General features: G+C 41.7%; 1 protein-coding gene across 2 annotated transcripts in view; it reads right to left on the bottom strand.

Annotated features, from left to right (window-relative positions):
* Positions 1 to 22,185, bottom strand: part of RHBDD1 (rhomboid domain containing 1) — a 117,070-nt gene that overhangs the window by 48,332 nt on the left and 46,553 nt on the right. For both annotated transcript variants that reach the window (XM_027589137.2, XM_027589139.2), the window contains exons 4-5: positions 7,422 to 7,510; positions 5,519 to 5,575 (exon numbers count right to left, since the gene is read on the bottom strand). In XM_027589137.2, the coding sequence (XP_027444938.1) occupies positions 5,519 to 5,575; positions 7,422 to 7,510 (146 nt within the window). The remainder of the gene's footprint in view (positions 1 to 5,518; positions 5,576 to 7,421; positions 7,511 to 22,185) is intronic.

The following is a 22,185-nucleotide window of genomic DNA, read 5'->3' as shown; positions in this document are numbered from 1 at the left end:
TTTTAAAGATTATTTATTTATTTATTTATTTGACAGAGAGATGGCACAAGTAGGCAGAGTGGCAGGCAGAGGGAGAGGGAAAAGCAGGCTCTCCACTGAGCAGGGAGCCAGAGGTGGGGCTCAATCCCAGGACCCTGGGATCATGACCTGAGCTGAAGGCAGCCGCTTAACCAACTGAGCCACCCAGGTGCCCGTCCTGAGGCTATTTTAAAGTTTACTTTTGTGCTGGTTATAAATAAAATGCAAGATTGAAAAGGAAACAGTTAAACTCTTTCCCATAAGAATTTTCAGGTACTCCAAAAGTATTTTCATATAAACAATGAAATGATAATAAAACACACTGATCCAGTTTCAGCTGATAATCTAATGTAACTATACACATTTACAGTAAATATCTGCCATGTTATATGTGTCTATTGGTTATGTTTTTATAGCAGCCTTAATGAGACATAATTGACATACCATATAATCCATCAATTTTAAGTGTATAGTTCAATGGCTTTTAGTATATATTCATAGAGTTCTGCCATCACCACAATCAATGTTAGAACATTTTCATCACCCCCCAAAAGAAAACCGTACCCGTTAGCTATCACCCCCCATCCCTCCTAGCCGTAAGTAACCACTAATCTATTTTCTGTCTCTATAGTTATGCCTATTCTGGACAATTATATAAATGGAATCATAGAACATGTGGTGTTTTGTGTCTGGCTTATTTCATTTTACATAACATTTTCAAGGTTCGTCCATGTTGTAGCATGATTCAGTACTTCACTCCTTTTTGTGGCCAAATAATATTCCATTGCATGATTATATAGCATCCATCAATTTATAGACATTTGAGTTATTTCCACCTTAGGACTCTTGTGAATAATGCCGCTATAAACCTTCATGGACAAGTTTTTATATGGACATATGTTTTCATTTCTCTTGGGTCCATACCCAAGAGTGGGATTCCTGGGTCATACGGAAGGTCTATGTTTAACCATTTGGAACTGCCAGAATGTCTTCCAAAGTTGTGCCATTTTACATTTCCACAAAGCTATGTTAATGGGTTCAGATTTCTCCATTTACTATCTGTCTTTGTAATTATAGCTAACCTAGTAGGTGTAAGTGGTATCTCATTATGGTTTGGATGACTAATGATATTGAGCATCTTTTCATGGGTTTATTGGTCATTTGTACATCTTTCTTTGGACAGCAGTCTATTCAGAGCCCTTGCCCATTCTTACTGATTATTACAACACTCTTCTTTCTTGGTAATATTTTACAATGTCCTTGAAAGTCACAAAGTTAGTGATTTAAATAAACATTAAATAAAATTGTTCAGGATTTTGGGGACTGATTCTGACAAGCCTTGCTCCTAAAGTAGTAAAAATTAGTGGGAATTTACTAAATACCTCCAATAACCCAACTTCCATATTCTCTCTACTGTTTCCCATATCAGAATATTAACATCATGATATTTGTAACAGGTGAAGGATATAAGTAAATTTCCCAAATCCTCACACTAGTGTAGGACTGAAGTTGGATCTGGATTCCAATTTAAAAATCAACAACCTTCCTCAAATTGGTCTCTACTCAACAGACCTATGAAAAAAAAAGTTAGCTTCCACTGCTATGTTGGGGAACACCCACCCCCAGCAAGTTTGTATCCTGAGAGTAAAGAAGACTGTGGCACTGTTACAAATATTGCTTTCTAGATTTTCCATCAAAACAGCAACAATGAAAAACCTTTATTATAAGGGCAAATGGTTAAAATACAATCAATATGTCTACTTCACAAAGAACAAAAGAAAGGGGCAACCATTCCAAAACATAATAGAATACTTATGGAAAAGTCGCTGAACACCATGGTATGCTTCAGCAATCCCTGAACAGAGAGACTGCCTAATTCCCTAAGAGTGCCAATCACCACTTTCAAACCCCTGTGGAAAGTTATTCTGTTATAGAAGGGTCTAAGCAGCACTTCTACCTATCTACCCTCAAAAATGTTCAGCTCACTCAAAACCCAAAATAACCCCAAAGCTCTGAATACCTGTCTATACAGATACAAGAAATACCGCATACATCTATAGAGTTTCAACTGCCAGGTAAATTCGCTATAATTTGAGGCAATATTTTCTTGACATAGAAAAACTTTCTTCATGTTATTTCTTATTTAAAAAACAACCCAGCATGGCCTTAATGAAACAAGGTCTACAGCTCTAAACATCTGAATATTATAAAATCTAATTTGGTACTTGTCAGACAAAACATGGGGCGGGAGGGAAAGCTTCAGCGTGTTAAGTCAAAAAGACTAGTGTGGTTAAAAGTTCTATATCATCAGTCATAAACCATCAAGAAGATCAAAACTCCTATCAATATCTATTATAATGAGAGAAGGTCTCCTAGGACAAAAAATTTTCTTCAGCTGTTCCTCTGGCCCAATCAGATATTTTTAAATCTTCATAAAAAACAGGGTTGGAAAAACCCAACAATCAAACACTTAGGATAAGTAAGTTTAAATTATATCCTTCAATGAACAGCAGTTTAATATTCTTTTGTAGCTATATACTTTGGCTCCGTAGTAAAAGAAATTCTGGTTATCATTATTCTATTAACTACTCCATCTGTTCCTTATACACATACCAGGATTTCATGGCAAAAGAGATCAAGAAACACCACCAAGATTAGAAAAATTGGTAACAGCTTTTTAAACATTCATGAGGTTCTTTGACCTATAAAGACTCTTCCAGCTAAGCACGGCCATATTAAGAATAAATCATTACTTGTAAGAGATATATATGCTCTTATACAAGTTCCCTAGGTGAACATTAGCATGGCCACCTGGCCTTATGTAGCTCTGCTTTTGAAGAAATCCAGTCACTTCAGAGCAAGGAATATAAATATGGTAATCTTACAGGGGAGAAGAGAGAAAGGCAAAAGAGGCTTTTATTTTTTGCCTTTAATTCTATGGTCTGTGTCTGCTAGGCTTATGCCTCTTCCATATGAAGGAGGAAAAGATGTTTCCCTTTTTCCTTTTTTTTTTAATAAATGCAAAAAAAAAAAGGAAAGAAAAGACAGTAAGGGGAACTGTCCTATTTCGTAAGGATAAATCAGGAGAATGGCCATCTCCTATCCCTGTAATATAGAAAAAGCAGAGGCTAGGAATCAGTGAGTTGCATTTTTGGTCCCTGTTTTATCACTATTTGTATGACGTTAGCCAAATGACTTAACATTTCCAAACTTCAGGTTCCCTGTTGTCACATAAGATGTTAGGACTAGAGAATCTACAATAGTTTAAGGCATGTCTGTGCACAGGTATGTTCTTTTTCTCTTTGTCCAGAGGAACATTTCTGTTACTTTCGGGGATTTAATAAATCAACCAGGCGAAAAGCCCTTTATCCTCTACCAACTTCCAGGTGTTAGGGGCCATGTTCCCTGTGAAGTGGAAAAAATCAAGTCAATAAGAAGTGAGAAATCACAATGGGAGAGAGAACCAATATGGTCTTCCTGTCCAACTCACCTCTTCCTAGTCACATAGGCCAATAAAGCTCTTATACTTATGTCAGTGTAAGCTTGGTGTCCAGGACCAACAACCAAAAGGAATGGACACTCTTCCAAATGAGTATATTTATCAGCTTAAGTCTATAACTAATCATCACCCTTCTCTTTAGCTGAGCTGCCGTTGTCCAAAACCATTCCTCTCCTGCACCAAGACCACATTTCTAGTGTTTTAATCATTCAAATTGGCAGAGACAAAAGTCTCAGAAGTGAGGCTTTTCTTGGGCATCAACAGTATTCACTTCTGTGGCCCCCAAGGCTAGGTAAACCCCATCATCTAGGCCTCTGTTCTTGATATCATTAAAATCACCTGGGAAGCTTTGGGGAAAAAAAGTCCAAGTTCCTGTCTCTATCCTCATTCTCATTTAATTGGTTTGGGATGAATTCCAAGGCATGGATATATTTAAAACAAAAAATCCTCAGGTGATTCATATATATAGCCAGGATTGATAATCATGATCCAAGCCTTTATAACTACATCAAAAACAGAGCTTGAATGTAACTCCAATAGTATTACTCCACTGATTAAATCCTTCAGTAGCACTCCAGCACATTCTGGATAATCTCAAATAGGCCTTTTAATAAAAGCCTGAAAAGCCCTTTCGTCCCCATTGCTTTCCTTAACTTCTACTTATTCATTCAAGACCCTGCCCTCCACTTCCTCTGAATAACCTGTACTAACTGCAACCCTACTCCTCCCTCTCAGGCTGAACACTGCTAATACTGCAGAACTAGACTTCTACCTCTGCCAGAAGGAGTAACTGGAACTGAACTAGCCCTTCCACCATAATCAGCTAGAAAATTGGAGAACATATATGAAACAAATATTTTCAGACATTGTCTAACAGGCAATACAAGATTTTGAATGTTGAAGAGAAAGGAAAAGGAGCATGGAGGTACCTTCTAGACTGTGGTATAGGGACAGGGGACACAGCAGATGCAACAGACTGGTAGAGCAGAGCTGAAATTTGCAGGGCAGAGAATAGCAAAGGAGAAAACTAAGTGTACAGAAAGGCCTTCAGAAATCGGCAGTGGTTGCCTGGAGATGTTGCTGAATTATTAAGCCACACATGTGTGAGTGAAATGCCACGGGACCAGACAAAGAATGACAAAGAGCTATGAGCTGAACAATTCTAGGAGCTTGGGTGGGGCTGGGAGACCTTCGCTTTTCAACCAACCAGAACCGAGAGCCCATTTAGGAGTGATTCCAGAAAAGTGACACCTCTATAGCAGCACAGAATTAACCCTAGAATAAAAGTTACTTTAGACCCACCTTAAGGGACTTAAAAACAAGCGCTAGAGGGATCAAACGGTTCTCCAATGGAATGACTATAAAAGACACACAGACTTCCATAGCCTAAGGTTTCTCTAACACCTGTCTGCTGGAACTGGCCCCGGGAACTGCAGGGCAGCCTCCCCAGCATGGAATGTAAGGGCCTTTGTCTAAAACAGGGCAGATGCTTGAACAGGAAGTCCCTTCTGCATATTTGCAAAGACATTTAGAAAAAATATATTCTCTTCTTTAAGTCACATGGTATTAACTATTAGAGGAATGCCCATCTTAGCCTCGGAGGTTAGGCGTGATTCTTCCTGAATGTGTAGGTGGGGTGGAATGTGGAGGATCGTAGATCAAAAACTGACTTCTAACACTCAGCAGGCAGTCTGGACTTGCAGACTGAGAATCAAGGGACCGGGGTCTAGTCTAAATCTTACCATGTTTGAGAAACCTCATACCAATCACACAATATTTTCAGGCCAGAGTTACCTCCTTCCCTGGCCTTCTCTACCAGTTCACCCAAATAGGCTCCCTGGGGTCTGGCTCCAACCAGCTGTCAGGCATGTTAGGGGCACAAGTACATATATGCAGACTACTCTACAGCAGCGTAAGCTGGTATCACCCTTCAGCAGCTCGATGGTGGCAAACACTATGATTTTTGGAGATAAAATGTATCAAATGAAATAAAGGGCTTACCTGAACTATTAAAGTGGTACTGATGTCCGTAATAATGCATATTGGAGGAAAAAATGCCTAAATGAAGGAAACAAACATTTTAATTATAGCCCTAAGGACTCCACCACCCCAGCTTTGAGGTCTGACTAATAGAAAACTGCATGTATTCAGGTTGTGTAACATGAATTCTTAAAAAGTATATCTCATGATGATTTGATGTACACACAACAATCAAGTTAATACACCTATTACCTTACATAGTTACCATATTGTGCGTGCGTAAACATAAGATCTACTCTCAGTAGATTTCAAGCATGCAAGACCATATCATTAACTGGAGTCACTATACTGTACATTAGATCCCCATATCCCTGGCCCCTGGAAACCACCGTATAATGCTGCTTTTCTCCAGGAGCCGTCAGACAACAGCATCATACACTTGGCTCTTTTCCACAGGCTTCCTGTGTCACCTCAATTCTCAGGTCACTCTAGAACTTTCTCAGGCTTCCCCGGAAAAAAAAAAAAAGGCAGAGAGATTTCAGGCTATTTGTAAATAGCACTGAGTGTTTGTTCCAATTTTTCATGTCCAATTTTCTATTGGATTACTTTGAAAATGACACGATGTAAAAAGTAAGTCTCCATAGAAGGCAGGCAAGGTTTTAAGAAGGAAAGCTAAGAGTGTAAATGGTACAATTGTGGGGGAAATCCTCTTTAAAATCAAAATACTCCCCTAAATTCTGTAAAATGTCTACAGAAGGCTTTACAAACCACTTCAACTTCAGACACAAATAGAAAATGAAAGAAAACATTAAACTCCCAAGAATCATTTCTTTTCCTTTATTCGTACTGAGAGCATTTGGGCAACAAAGCTCATTACTAGATTTCCATAATTAAGTTGTATCAAAAATATAATGGAACTGGACATTTTCAATAAATGCAGTTCCCGTTGCCTCCTCCAAGCACACACATTGAAAACACAGTAATAAGCAAATGTAGGAAAATGGGAATGTGTTTAGATGCAATACAGCCTATAAAAATCATCTGAAAGTGAACACAACCCACTAATAAAGATGGCAGCACAGTGCCTGGAAAGCTTTCTAATATCATGAATATTATATGGTTCTCAAGAATACCAGTCATCGGCACAAACTGTGAAAACAAATTATTTATGGTTCAAGGAAAGGTAAAATAGTCTCAGAAGATTTCCCATGAATAAAAGATGAAATATTGGAACTCATATGGTCTATAAAACAAGTGTTTGCAAAACAGTTTTCCTATAAGTCAAAGCCAGTATAGCATTTTAAATTAAGAGGGCTAAAAAATTCATATATTTCTAAATAAAATAAAGTATTTTCATTGAGCATCAATTTGACAGGGAAAAAAGCCAAACAAAACAAAACAACCAACAACAAGACTTTTAAAAGGAGACACGGTTCAAGCAATAGTAGACTTGCTCTGGCCATGCATGAATATTCATCTTGCCTGCCGAGAACCTAACGGTCCTTCTGACTTCTTTCAAATACTAGCCTTGCACTTCAGTACAGATTTGTTTTCCTTTTTTAACTCTGCCTTGCACATATATTAATTCATGGAATACTACAGAAGAATGCATTATTTTAAACCCACTTTAGTTCTCTGTATTTTCAAGAAAATCGCAGTTTTCTATGAGTACCGTTACTGCTGAAGGTAAACATACTGCTATTTGTCTCTTAAGAAAGCTTCAGGTTTACAATTTGGGTTTGCCGCCTTTTCTTTGGAGCAGTGTGAGGAACTGCACCAGCTGTTTTGCCTCTTGGTTTAAAAAAAGAGTCTATTAGGGAATTCCTAAGCGGAACCACAGGGAAAGCGGGGGTTGCCTCGGTTTCCATTAAAATTAAGATGAACTTCCAGCCTGTTGTCAGGCCAAAGGTGTTTTGTTCTGTACCTGCACATTTTTTCATGATTTTCTTCAGAGGCCCGTGAGTGTACATTAGTCCAACAAGAATCCCAGCCAGATGCCCGGCAAAGGAAGTCCTAGGAGAGAAGGAGACCCTTTGTGAGTATTTGTTCTGCCTCTGAGTAGATACATTCTGTCTTCTCATTACTCTGGGGCATGTCAATTTGTCACAGTCTGCAGGCTTTGTTCCATATCACGTCCTTTATGCTGCACAACATTTAATGCTATCCAAAGAACATTTCCTACCTTAAAAAAAAAAGGTACAATGAGTAACAACCACCACGTGTTTAAGATGCAGTATCCTTCCTTGACCAAGAGAAGTGGGCTGGTTCCTTCCAGAGCAATGGAAGTGTTTGGTCAAGACAACCCATTCTGTTTCTTCCAGTTTTTCTCTGTGGCTCTTATCTCAAAACATAAATGAAACCAGTTTTCTCTGAATTACATCTTGACTTATCCAGCCACTGTGAGGCTCACCAGCTATCCATGTAGTAGAGCAGTAGAGCAGATTGCTGATTTTTATTCACCGCTGACTGAGTGAGGCAAAGAGCAGGAGAAACCCAGCAGAGGAGAGAGACTAGAATGTCCACACCTGTCCCCCTGAAGTTGTCTTCGTAGGTACCTTTTGGTCACTCAGCAAAAAGAAACAAAACTGTAAACTTCTAGCTTGAAAGATGAGTTAGGGCATTAAATTGGCTCCATTCCTCTTAAAGTAGCATCTAAGCTTGGCAATTCAAGCTTATAAATTCAAGGCAAGCCCCAGCTAAATCTTTGTTGAATGAGTAAAAGAATAAATGAAAGAAATACCTTGCCGTCTCCCTGCCCCCACCTCTTGCTCTCAGTGCATCCCACACGGTCATCAGCTGTTCTAGAACAGTGGGGATGTCATGTCACCACCAACCGGGGACACTCAGTGACCCATGTGCTTACAGTTGTGGCCTCTGGGCACTCGGCCTTGCTCATCCCTTTCCTCCACCCTCATGACCCCCTAAGCCCATCTCCTCGGCCCACTGCCAGACTGTCATATGCTCACAGGTGACCACAAGGCTGAGCTGAATGGCAGGCACCCCTGTCACAAAGATCATGTCCCTCTTTCCTTCCACCTTCCCCCAGTCATTGCCTCTGCATTTCCCATAGCCTGTATTCAGCCTGCTGGGTCGTGACGCATTTACACGCTGGCATGTCTGTCTCTCTCTTACAAATTCCCTGAGGGCAGCAACGATGTCTTCTTACTCATCTGTTATGCTACATTAGGAGCTAAAAGCAAAAACAAAAAAGGTCAAGTGCATGAATACTTCCACAGCTTGGAGAAATGACCCTCACTCCAGAAGTGGGGGCAACCGAAAGTTATTAAGGAGCTGATGTAAGCTCCAGGAGTACAGAGAATTTTGTGGTTTTCACTCATATGTTGCATACTCCTCGGGCTGTGCCTGGCACGGGACAGACACTCGAATGTGAGTTAAATGAGTGATCCGAGTGTCCCAGGACCACAAGGCAAGCTAAACCCATTACATCTTCAACTCAGAGCACACACGGAGCCACAGCAGTGATGGAGCTCAGGGGCTGATGTTCGGTCCCCTACCCCCACTTGCCCCGCCAGGAGACCTAAAATCAGAGCCAACACACTTCCCCTCTCCCTGCAGCAAAGACCCTGGAGAAAAACAAGCAAGACAGCTACAAGTCATTCTCCCCGTCATGGAGCTAGCAAAAAGACCTGTTGGCTTCCAGGAAAAGAACACACAATGGAACACTTCAGAGAAAAGATGAGAGGCAGCCTTCTACGGACAGGAAGGCACTGCTGTTCATTCCATCAGCCAATTCAAACCCACCATTGCTCAAACAAGCTCTTGCAAATGTCCACACACATGGCAAGTGACAGCATGTGTGCTTGCATGCATATGCACATGCACGCTTCATGCACACAGTCATTCCTTCAAGAGAGCTATTACTTTCATCACATAGATTTACCTCAAAGTATGTGTAACCTGATAATAAAAACATGGGATCAGATGCTTGGGCTCCCATTTTTCAGGGAAGAATAGCATGAACTATGCTTTTCTTTCGCTTTTCCAAAAAATATAAAATTGTGCTTATTTTACTCTATTTTTAGGCTACATAAAACTCTTCAAATAGTGCTAGGAATGGCAAAGAAAGTGGTAGTTTGAGGGATACAAAGAAGAAGCCAGAATCAATTTTTTAAAAATAGTAACCTCAATTTAACTGAAAAGAACAAAACGGCATCAACATTTTTAAACTTTTTAAACCAATCTTTATGGTAAATCATATAGACATAAAATAACATGGGAGAAAATTTCAATTTAAAACCCCAACCTATTAAACAATCAGTCCTGAGCCTCATTTACAATTTAGAGTACAGTACAGTAAAATGAATTTCTTATCTAAATGAGTTTGCAGAAGTTTGAGTTAGAATCTAATTGTCCTAATATAACTGTGAATAACTAGGGATGGAAAGCTGGCTGGCCAGAGACCAGACTACATTATCACCCAACATTCCAAATTTTCACATAAGCCCCATCTCAAAACCCTAGCTGTCCTTATCCCTACATTTAAGCTCTATACGGGTGTTTTTCTTTTAAAATAAGAAGAGATTATGATCTGATCAACTCAAACTAAGAATTTCTCAACATGACACACAAAGAAAGGGAGATGCTGCCAATGAAGATGGAAATCCAGGCCCATTTTAAGAGGCATATCAACTTTCTCCATGCCTTTGGTAAGCATTTGACAAACCACCTCCTCGGCCCTATAAGAGACACCTGTGTCCTGAGAGAAGAAATGGAACTGGAGACTGTCTCCTTCCCAGCAGGACAGGGAGCCCCCCATCCAGCGCTAGGGTGCTTCATCCCTGCCTGGCGGTGCTGCGGAGCCACAAGGAGGCCCCTGCCTGGGCTTTGGAGGAAGACCGTTAACAGCTTCAGAAGCAGATTGTGTTATTATGATCATCACTCTACACATGAAGCAAACGTTTTGATGTTTGTGCTGTCCGAGGAAGCCCATGGTTGAGTTATAACCTAATTGTGCAGTCCGGGACAGCCCACTGCTACCCTCCAAGCATGCGTGCTGCTGTTCAGAGTTAGACCCGCGGGCTGATCCCCATGCAGCAGGCTCTCAGGAACACGGCTTTCTCTGGACCTGACTGGGTCTTAGGCCGGGACTGAGGTTTTGGTGATGGCCTGCCACCCTCCATCCTAATTCGAAGTAATCCTCAGGGACAGCACCACCATATTCAACCCTATACCCATGACCTTACTTGTGCGGTAAACAGCCTGACACTAGCACTCAACAAGTAACTACTGAAGGAGTGGAGAAGTGGAATTAAAATTACATATAAAATGCACACTTCTAGAATACACTACAGTTGTATTATAAAAACACAAGTTATGCAAGGTCACCCATTAATAGTTGTTTTAGTATCAAATCTCATCAGGAGAGAGAGTGATTAAACACAACACCCTCCCCAACCCACATACCTAGACAATGTGTTACACCAAACATGCTCTCCATTAACAAAACAGTAGCACTAAACCTATGATTACATCCCAAAAGTGGTCACTTAGAAGCTTTATTTCTTCTGATAGCTCAATACTGACTCCCTTCAGAAATCCTAAGGCTATAATCAAACCTTTACTGTGACTGGTAAGACACATCACGGCCATGTACAGTCATATAGGTTGTGCACTGCATGGATGGACTACAGGGAGAAGAAATATCATTTGGGGTCTCAAGAGTGCTGCAAAGGTCCTATATTCAAATTCAGATCATCATTTCTCAACTTCGGGGCAGGTACCAATGTAATTTCATTTCAATAGGGGACAACATCTTGATCCAGTAGTTCTTAAGCTTGCTCAGGTTCTAAGCCCCTGTGTCTGATGAAAGCCACAGATCCTGTCTGCAGCAACATTACACATGCACAAAATATGTCGCCTATAATTTTAAGATGTTCATGGATGGCTTGAATTCCAGACCCTTGCCTGAAGTGAAAATCATTCATCACAAACACAAGAATTCCAAACCTCAGTGCCAAGTCTAAGTACTTATATACTCAGTTGGGAAAACATCTTGTTTGTCCTCAAATCCTAAGACAGAGGCAGCCATTTTGTTTAGATGGTTATTAATGAGCCCAATCTCTCTGAGGCACCACTGCTCTGTAATAGTGTTACTTACTCCTGGATTCAATTTCCTTCCTGCAAAAGTCTGCCTGTTAGTCATTCTCCCAGTTCAAGTCTGAGGGTAAAAAATTCTGCCATTCTCTGTATGACTGAAAAGGTCTTTATTTCAGCCTCTTATTCGAATGATAAGCATAGGATCAACGGCTCCAGCTAAGAAATGTAAGCTGCACAGTCCTTCATCTGTCTTTTCTCTTGGCTTTTAAGATTTTCTATTTATTTTGGGTACACTGTCATTATGCCACAGTCACTCCAGTTGTATTTTATTTACCCTCCTTGAGATTCACCATGCTTTTTCCATCTGAGGTCTCATATTTTTCTACAACTCTGAAAAACCTTCAGCCATTATTTTCTGTTCTCTGGACCTCCAGAGATGTAGCACGGACACAGAATGGGGGCTCAATTCGTGTTTGTAGGGAAAGAAAAAAAATGGAAAGTTAAAATCAAATCAATGTTGGTACACATTACTTATAAGGGACAGGGATGGTAGAAAAGTAATTCTGAAGCAAAACTAAGATGAAGACATTATAGATATTATTGTGTGTTACATGTCAAATATATTTCAATAAGGCTGGAAAGAAGACGATTGTGGATTTTAGTTATGCAAACTATACGCAGATATTATTAACACTAGTACAGAGTGTTCTTTCCTATCATGCCGGCATAAACTGCTCCTCACTCCTTTCAGAGGCGACTTGGAAGGTTGAGCTAAGTGGTTATGCAAAATGTTCCTGCTCCCGTGTGCCACTGTTAAAGAATCAAAAGCTAAAGCTTTGATTGAAAGCTGTGACAAGCTATAAAGGTCCTCCTCTCCTAAATGGCAAATTCTTTCCACAACTGAAGAAGCTGCCATCTCAGGCATAGCTCAAAAAGCAAAAATGTATGACTCTGAGACATAATCTCATGGTGTATGCAGAGCAAATGACCTCATTAAGGACACAGCTTGATGGAGACACAGAGTTAGACAAGGCAAGAGAACAAGGTAAGGGAAGAGGCAGCCGGCTAGAAGTGGTCTATCATATCATATGTCCCATAATTTCCCCCTGTAAAAGCAGTTAATACCATGCAGGGATTGCACTGATCAGAAGTTCTGCATTGTTTAGGGATCTTAATAAATGGTCTTAATAAACTGGCATTACAACAAGATGTGACAAGAAGTTTTCAGACTTTGAACATTCATGCCACTAGAAAAGACCTTGATAGGATTCCTTCTTCCCAACATAAACTGTTCTTAAATTGTCTGGTTTCTGTCCTGGATGCTTTCTCCAACCGCTATGCCATATGTGTCTTTGGCAATGGCAATGTGGGAGAGACTTGGTCTATATGTTCTTTCTCTTTACCACATTCCCTGGCACACCCCCCTCCTGCCACCTTTGGCTGCAGAAGTAAAAACTATCCCCCTTCCAATATTATATTCCCCCTCAAGGGAGGCACTGAAATATTGGCCATGCAACCTCTAATATCCATGTTGATTTATTAAACATGGCACCAACCTCCAGCCTAGGGCTGGGAGCTGACCACTGACATTTACTTGAGTCCCAGACAAACATGATCTGGAGAAAAACAAGGGTATTGCAAAGGCAGAAAAAGCCTCTTTTACAAAAGAGCCTCCAAGAGAATAGATGATGCCTAGCCATTCCTTGCCTCTCAATTCCATGCCCCTCACCCCGCAGCAAGAGAATTTCATGAGCTGGTTCAAGAAGGTAGTATTCATTCATTCATCAAATATTTACTGACTGGTTACTGCATAAATAAGACAAACATGGTCACTGCCTCATGGAGCTTACAATCTGGTGAAAGCATGTGTGTGTGTGCACGCACACATATACACACAACACACACACACACTCTCTCTCTCTCTCTCTAACTGCAAATTGTGCTAAGTATAAGGAAGTGAGTCTACTTTTCCTAGAGTGGTCTGGGATGGCTCCTTAAGTGGCATTTAAAGTGACATCCATAAGGGATGCCTAGGTGGCTCAGTCGGTTAAGCGTCTGCCTTCGGCTCAGGTCATGATCTCAGGGTCCTGGGATCGAGCCCCACATTGGGCTCCCTGCTCATCAGGGAGTCTGCTTCTCCTTCTCCCTCTGCTCCTCCCCCTGCCCGTGCTCACTCACTCTCTCTCAAATAAATATATAGAATAAAAAAAAAAATAAAGTAACTCCCATAGCATTTGGAGCTTGCATGCCCCGAGGTGGGGTGGAGGGGGGCTTCCTGCAGGGAAAAGCTGTGAGGCTGGGAAGAACCTGGTGTCTTTCAGGTGACTGGAGCATAGTGAGGTAGCATAAGGACATCCTACGGCCTGAGATGAATTTGGAAATATGGGCAAGAGCCAGACCCTATAGGCCTTATGTGCCATGGGGAAGAATTTGGGTTGTTTCCTAAGTACAGTGGGAGGCTGTAGAAGAATTTTAAATGGGAGAATTTTTAAAAGTGCTCTATTCCATCCGCGGGGAGAGCAGACTCTAGAGAGGCAAGAATGGCCAGTGGAACAGACCAGTAAGCAGGCTAATGTAGCTCAGATGGAGAATGATGGCAGCTGAAAGGAGGTAGTCACAGCAGAGGTGGAGAGAAGTGAGTGGGGCATAGTGTATTCTGGCAGCAGAGAGAAAAGAACTTGCAGAAGGACTCCATGTGGGGGGTGTGGGAAGGGGAGAAATCTAGGCCGCTGGCTTGTGCAACAAGATGGACAGTGGAACCCATTACTGGGATGGGGGAGACTGGGAAGAGGAGAGGACCAGGTGCGGAGAATTCAAGGCTCAGTGTTGTGTTTGTTGTGTTTAGGGAGAGATACCTGCAAGACAACTAAGTAAAGGCACCTAGTATCATATTCAGGAGGTAGCTGGGTACTAAGTTAGAAACTGAGGGGAAGGATGGTTCAAAATATTGCTCTCATATCTCACTTTATTGGATTTCTGGACTATCTGTATATACTATGACTATAATATATCTTTATGTATATAACATAAAACACATTATACACATACAAATATACATATACCTAAAAAATAAGATTACTTTTTAAAGGATTTTTTTTAAGTTTATTCATTTGACAGAGAAAGAGAGCACAAGCAGGGTGAGTGACAGGCAGAGAAAGAGGGAGAAGCAGGCTTCCTGCTGAGCAGGGAGCCTGATATGGGACTCGATTCCAGGACCCCGGGATCATGGCCTGAGCTGAAGGCAGAAGCTTAACCCACTGAGTCACCCAGGAGCCTCTAAAAATAAGATTTAAAGGAAATACATTAAAACAGCAACAGATAATGTGTATGTGTGGCGGGGAGTAACATCCCCCTATTTTCCAAACTTCTTATAATAGTGTTTTAGTAACTGCATTATTATTTTTCAAATATAAAGGGCACAGAAAAAACAGTATTACTCTCATCAGTGTGGTGGATATATCTAAATATTTTTGTTGTTGTTAGGGTAAATCATGAAGAATGCTTTCCCTCATTTGGCACGGGCAAGTGTTTTTAAATAGCACTCCAGATGAAATCTGGAGTTCGGCAGTATTACTAAGTTTCTTAAAAGTCTGTTGTGGTTACTCAGATTTCCAAAACGAAATGAAAGGTGTGCCAAATAAACTGAAAGCAACAGGTAAGTTTTATTTTACACGTGAAATAAATGAGCAACCATCCCCTCCCCAACACACACACTTAATTGGGGCACGGACGTGAAAGAGTCAATGCAATTCCAGAAGGGAGGTTTGTGTTCCTTTCCCTGCCAGACACTTCACATGACCAGACACATCCTAGACCTCCCTGCCCCTCATTTCCCATATTCACTGTTCAGTAGCTATCACATGCCAAAAGTCTCTCCATCTGCTCTGCACCATCCCACACACACCCTAGGCCCTCGGGTAATCCAGGCAAGTGTTTCAGAACACGGAACTGGAGTTAGACCACCTGGGACTGAATCCTGGGTCTGACACAGCTTCAGGACCAATGTGCACCTTCACTGGCTCTCCCAGCAGCCACTGCCTTAGCTCAGGCCTCTCCCTGGCTCAGTCCCCCATGCCCTGCTCCAGCCGGGTTCAGGTTCACCACTGTGACAAGCATTCTCTCTAACAAGCACGCCTCCTCCCGATCCATAAGCCTCTTGGTAGCTCCCCAGTGTTTCCAGAATAAAATACAAGCGAGGCTTATTGCATCTTCCATGTGCCTCTGTCTGCCTCCTAGGCCCCATTCTCTACTGCCAACCCCCAGCCCTACCATACCCCAAGCTTGAGCCATTGCTTTCGCCCTTCTTGACTTGGTTAGTAATGTTCCCTTTGCCCTCCACTTCACCCAGCTAAGCCCTAGCAAAACGGCCTCCCTAATCACACTCCTGGCCAATGTGTTCCCACAGGACACGGTAGGGGCTGCTCCTCTGGCTCCTGCAAAGTATCCTCTGCATTTGCCTAGCATACAGGTCTTTCCTTGCCTGCTGATTTATCTGCCGTCACCCTGCTGCATAATCTAATGGCTCTCAACCCTATCATAGCCAATGCCCCCTTAAGCCCCAGCAGTTTATAATGCTCCCTGTTTTCTTGAAATGGAATTTACAAACAAATACATACTTTTTAAAACATAGACACATACACAAACACAGTTTCAGCTCAACATAATGCCCTGGCTGTAATATAAGGAAAAATTTTCACAAGTGATACAATGAAATAATAGGAACGATTTTACACATACCACCACCAGAAGACACAGAAAATGGTCCTTTGCTTGCCCTGATGTACGGAATCTGCATGAAGGTGAGAATAATAAATGCAGGCAGATACAGATGGGCTTTCTGTGACTCAAAGACCACATGCAGGGTTCCATCAGTGACATGATTTTATGTGGGGGAAAATAACTTTTGATTCCAAAAAGAGCAATGTATAATTTTCCCTTAAGTTACATTTACAATTCAATTTACAATTTTCCTGGGAAAGTCATTGTATATTAAATCCATGCCAAGAAAAACAAAAAACAAAACAAAAAGCAAAACACAAATCTTGTGTTTATATGAAAAGCACAATTAGGTTTTAGGCTTGGATAATCATAAACAGCTTGTTCACCTACATTAATGTTCTCTTGACAGATGTGGGGGCAGGGGAGTTACGGAGGATCATTTTTGTAGGGGACTGTCCCGCACAGTGTAGGGCAGTTAGGACCTCTGGCCCCTCTGTACCAAATGCCAGTAGCACCCGCGCTAATCATTATAACAAAACACAACCCAGTAAATTTCCAAACTCCTTCCTGGGGACTAAGCCACCTATCCCAGTGGAAAACCACTGGCTTAGCACACAGTAAATGCTTATTAAATGTTTGTTGAATTGATGACCTTTACTCATTAGGCCTCAAAAATATTTCTTTTCAAAGTACTTCCCATGTGACTACACTATGCACAAATACCAAGGATTCCAAGTAAATCTACAACATATTGAACTGATATGCAAGAAAACTTCCCACCGACTGAAAGGCACATGGGGAGTTAGAATATTTGAAAGAGGCCATGATCACTTCCACATTGCACTGTGGTAGAGTGAATGCAACTTGGCACGTGAAAAATGCTCTGCCATCTGCTATTACTATAGACAAAAATATTTCTGGATACCACATGAATGATTATTTGCACATCACCTCCAGAAAGTAAATATAAAATGAAAGAGAAGTTGGATTGTTTATAGCCTGATTTTAACATGTGCTACTGTTATGAAGCAAATAGATGTTCCTGTGAGCTCAGCCTTATGGAAGGGTTTGCAGAAGCAGCGTGGATACCTGGGAATCCCATGGCCCTTCACTAGCAGGGCTCTCTGAAACTGCAGGAAGAGACTGGAGTAAGTGACCTCGACTAACAGGGGTCATCACAGGGACACACAAGGAAGAAAGGGAGGCAGGAAATGATCTCAGCTGTGAACCACAGAAATGACTTTTACACGTTCTTTCTAGCCACCGTAACACAAGTAGATGGGCTGCCCTTGTCAGCAGGGAGTCTAGATCCACTGTTTCTCAGCCCTGGCTGGACATGAGAATCTCCTAAAGAGGTTTTAAAAGTTACAGCTCCTTGGACTCCACCCCCAGAAATTCTTCAAAACTGCTTTAGAAGTAGGACCCTGACGTCATTTTGTTTATTTTCTGGTTTTGTTAATTCCCTAGGCAATTTTAATGTGTTGAGGTCTCCTGATCTTAAGCCAAAGTTCAAATTCTCATGGTGAGAGTACAGCTGCCATAACAGGCCAATAAGAACAACATTTTGAGTATAGGCAACACTCCCTACCCTGCAAATTACCCCATTGAAGTGACCTCTGTTTCCCTTCTTGGTAAGTTGGTCGTAATATATTCTACTGTAATGCTGCAAAAGAGTAAGTATAACTTCAGAAATTCATGCAAGGAAGCGTGTGAGCTTACTTCAAAAGATTTACAAGTTCTTTGGACTTATAAAAACCTGGTAATTCAGCAAGTGTACCCACATATCCAAGAAAATCATATACACATGGCCAAAGATGACAACAGTAAAGAGTTAAGGTAATCCCCAAATCCGTAGATCCAACACAAAGACTGGGAAACAAAACTGGATCCTAAAGTTAGCCTACAATTTCAGAAAAATCAAATTCTACTCGTGGTTAAATCTGGACTGAATCAAAATTCTGACTCTGGATGCCTCACCTACTGTCTGACTCAGAGACCTGGGCGTACCATTGCTATCACAGATGGCTCCCACAGCAGCTTTGTTGGGACGCCTAGAAGGTACAGCAGCACAGTCCCACTAGCAACACAGTTCTAAAAAGAGCCTAGGAGAGGAGACTGTGTACGCAATGCAAGCTGCTGGCTGAACATCTGTGGAAGCCATGAGACCCACATGAGCTCATCTGAGAGCACTGCCACAGTCAAAGAAACAGTCCCCCCTCCAACGGAGGTCCAAGGCGGGTAGATATCCCTCATCTCTCTTCCTTGCAGCTCATCCACAGGCAGGGGGCCTCTACTTGGCCAGTGAGATACACCTTGCATTGAATCTTGAGAATCTGGTGATGAGAGGCCAGTGAAGGAGTGTCCAGGGTCCATCTAGTTCTCTCGGGTGTTTCCAGCCCAGTGCTTCAGTATTCTCAACAATTCTAGAAAACGACAGCCTTCTAATTAGTACTTTTGTGGTTAAGTGTGCCAGAGCTGATGTCTAATGTGTTCAGCCAAGAATCCCAACTGGTAGGTTCCAGGTACATAATGGAAGCTGAGGAGATATGCTGCTCTATTTTCTCTAGAATTGCCACTCACCCTAAGATGATGCAAGACAGGAGCCTGTGGTCAACTCTACCACCATGTGGGAGAGCTTCTGCATGTGAAGAATGAAGTTGTGGTAGACGGAGTCTAAGATGGGCCCTGATGATCCCTGATTCCTGGTATTCATACCTTTTACAATCCTCTCTTCCTGCACATGGGTGGGACCTGTGACTTGCTCCGAAACAGCATACAGAATGCCACTTCCACTACTGTGCTACGTAAGATTATAACTTCTACTGAACTAGCAGACTCTTTTTTTGCTGACTTTAATGAAGGAAACTTCCATACTCTGAGCTAACTTATGGAGAGATTCCAGTGGCAAGGGACTGAGGGTGGCCCCTGGCTGACAGGTGACAGCAAAGCTCTTAATCCACCAACCCACAAGGAACTGTGTTCTTTGATGAACCACATAGCTTGACCCTTCCCAGGTGAAGCCTTCAGATGAGACCTTAGTGCCGGCTGACACCTTTGTTGCAGTCGTGTGAGAAATCCTGCAGCCAGAGACCCAGATAAACCATTCCCAGCCTCCTGCCCCACAAACACCATGAGATAAAAAGTGTATTCTCTTAAGTCACTACACTTAGCATTTATTACAGAGCAATAAATAACTAACACAGAAGCCAACACAGGAAGAGACAAAATCCTGATGCCCTTGCTTGCACACCCAAATTCCATCCTATCTCATGTCTCTAAAACACTGACCTTCAGCACTGGAAATTTTAGTTATGTAAGCCAACAGAGGTCCTTTCCTTTTATCAAGCTAGTTTGAGCCAGGATTCTTTGAACTATAACTAGAAGAATTGCAACGAAAGTGTCCAAAGATGACAGAGGCAATGTAGAACCAACAGACCTCAAAGTCTGAGGAGAAATTCTGCGATACACCATCTCATTTCCAGTGTAAGCTAAGACTCCAGGTGGAATGGGGGACTTGATGATCCTAATAATAGAGTCAAAAGAATGTCACCACATTGAAGAATTATTAACCCAGATGTTCACATCACTGAATTCTCAGAACCTACACCCTTATATTAGATACAGCTCCATTCCTCATGTGCAGGAGATAATAATGACATTGCAAAGATTAATAGAGAAAATACACATAAAAGTATTCCATATAATGCCTGACATACTGTAGGTATCAAGCAAAATGTGAGAAAAAAATTCAAACATCTTTTTTAACTGAGAAACACTATTTGCTATTTCTATGAAGGAGCTCTTTGAAATTCATAGATATTTTATTCAGTAAGTTGTTAGCACATACTTCCAAGGGAGTTGCGGACTCACATAGCTCTGGAAGACTTTGATATGCTCGGACTAACTTCAGTTATTCTTCCTGCAGCCACAGAAGACAACTCAGGGGCACTGAAGTGGGGGTAGCTTTTTTGAAGAGCCAGACACTGAGCTCAGGGCTTTCCCCAAGGTATCTTTTTAATTCTCCCAGAAAGTCCACTAGACAGGTACTATTACTGGTCCCATTTCACAGATGACGAACTGAGATTTAGAGAAGTAAAACCAAGGGCCAAGGTTATGAAGTGGGGAGCCAGGAGAAATTGGGAGGCGGCAGTCAATAAATGTGTGCAGAAAGGTGTTCTCAAGAACGGATCCATCCCCAGGATACCCTCGCTGATGAATACACCTTCTGCCCGACGTTGCCATAGACACCGCACATCTGAGAAAGTTTAACTGGATGTATAATATGCAATGAGGAACACAGAACAAGACTCCAAAAGTATGACTAGGAACCAGGTAACTGTTCATGTGATTTAAGTCTAGCGATACTATGGGTCACGTTTTGACCTTCAAGGCACGTCCCCCAAAAAATCAAACAATCTACTCTGATTTCTAAGTTGCATTCCTCAATGATCTTTTTCAAAAAAGAGTCTGCACCTTCTTCAAATCTACTGAAAGTTCTATTTCACCAGGTGATTTTCATCTCCTTTACTATTTTCTAAGATCTTTCGCTGCCTGTTCCCCATCCAGTCTTCTTTTTACCACTGATCCTAAGCAGGACCTTAAGAAAACTCAACTGAAATTAACATGCAAAAATCTATGAAATCCAGACTTGAGCCATCATTAAAGACGAAGCCCTCTGAGGAAGATCTTGGAATAATACGGAGCACATGCAGAACACCCCTCTCATTAAGCAGGCAGTCTACCTCCACCCGTATCAGGAACAACAGCGCTGATGAATCCTTCCAGACTGAATATGTGGGACAAGTCAGTCTGCGGCACTTGAAATACATTACAAACAATGTGTGTCAAACAGTGTATAATCAGCGCGCTCGAGATGCCTGATAGCAATCACAGGCAGTGTATGCAGAGAGACGCTGGAGTGGAATTTATGAATTTTAAATGAACTTCTACTGTTTCTTCCATCAAATCTTTAAAATGACTGCTACAATGCAAAAAATGTTCAACTTACCGTTCCAAGACAGGAGTTCTCACCATTCCTGTGTCTACTATCTAACCATAACCCTCCATTTCCTGTGGCTATGACTCAGTTGGCTCCCAAGCCCTGCAAATACACCTTAAATCTTTTGCCATGAAAGTGATCTAATTCCTAACTCAGAGAATCTCAGAGATTTGATAATTCCTGAACATGAATAATACGATTATGACTAGTACAAAACACTTAACTGAAGAAAACAAAACCAAGTAACACTCATAACGACGACAATGAAGAAAATTGTTCTGCCTTCAGAAAAGCCACAGTTCTTTACTGGCAAGGACTGTGCATTCCGTCCAGCCTTTTCACATAAACAAGGTTGGCTTTGTCACTCCTTAGAAAAAGAAACTGGGGAGAGCAAGATCAGGAGAAAAGTAAGTTTTGAGTAATGAGTCTATGAGAAATGTGGCTAAGATGCATAATAGTCTATGAGCCCTACTTTTTCACACAATTAGACTCTTGAAGGAGGGGCCTCTTCTAAGCAGACCACCCTCTCTGTCTACTCTATCCCTCCTCATTCAGCAGCTCACAGGAGGGAAACAAAGGGAGAGAGGCTGCCGTGAGCCAAGTTAGATAAACTAGACGAGGCTTGCTTTCAGAAACCTCTTTCTCGGGGCGCCTGGGGGGCTCAGTCGTTGAGCGTCTGCCTTCGGCTCAGGTCGTGATCCCAGGGTCCTGGGATCGAGCCCCGCATCGGGCTCCCTGCTCGGCGGGGAGCCTGCTTCTCCCTCTCCCACTCCCCCTGCTTGTGTTCCCTCTCTCACTGTGTCTCTCTCTGTCAAATAAATAAATAAATACATAAATAAATAAATAAAATCTTAAAAAAAAAAAAAAAGAAACCTATTCTCCATACATACACAAGCCGAAATGACTTTAAGGA

The sequence above is a fragment of the Zalophus californianus genome, chromosome 3 (genome assembly GCF_009762305.2).
Source record: "Zalophus californianus isolate mZalCal1 chromosome 3, mZalCal1.pri.v2, whole genome shotgun sequence".
NCBI lineage: Eukaryota > Metazoa > Chordata > Mammalia > Carnivora > Otariidae > Zalophus > Zalophus californianus.
This window is presented reverse-complemented; position numbering and strand designations above follow the sequence as displayed.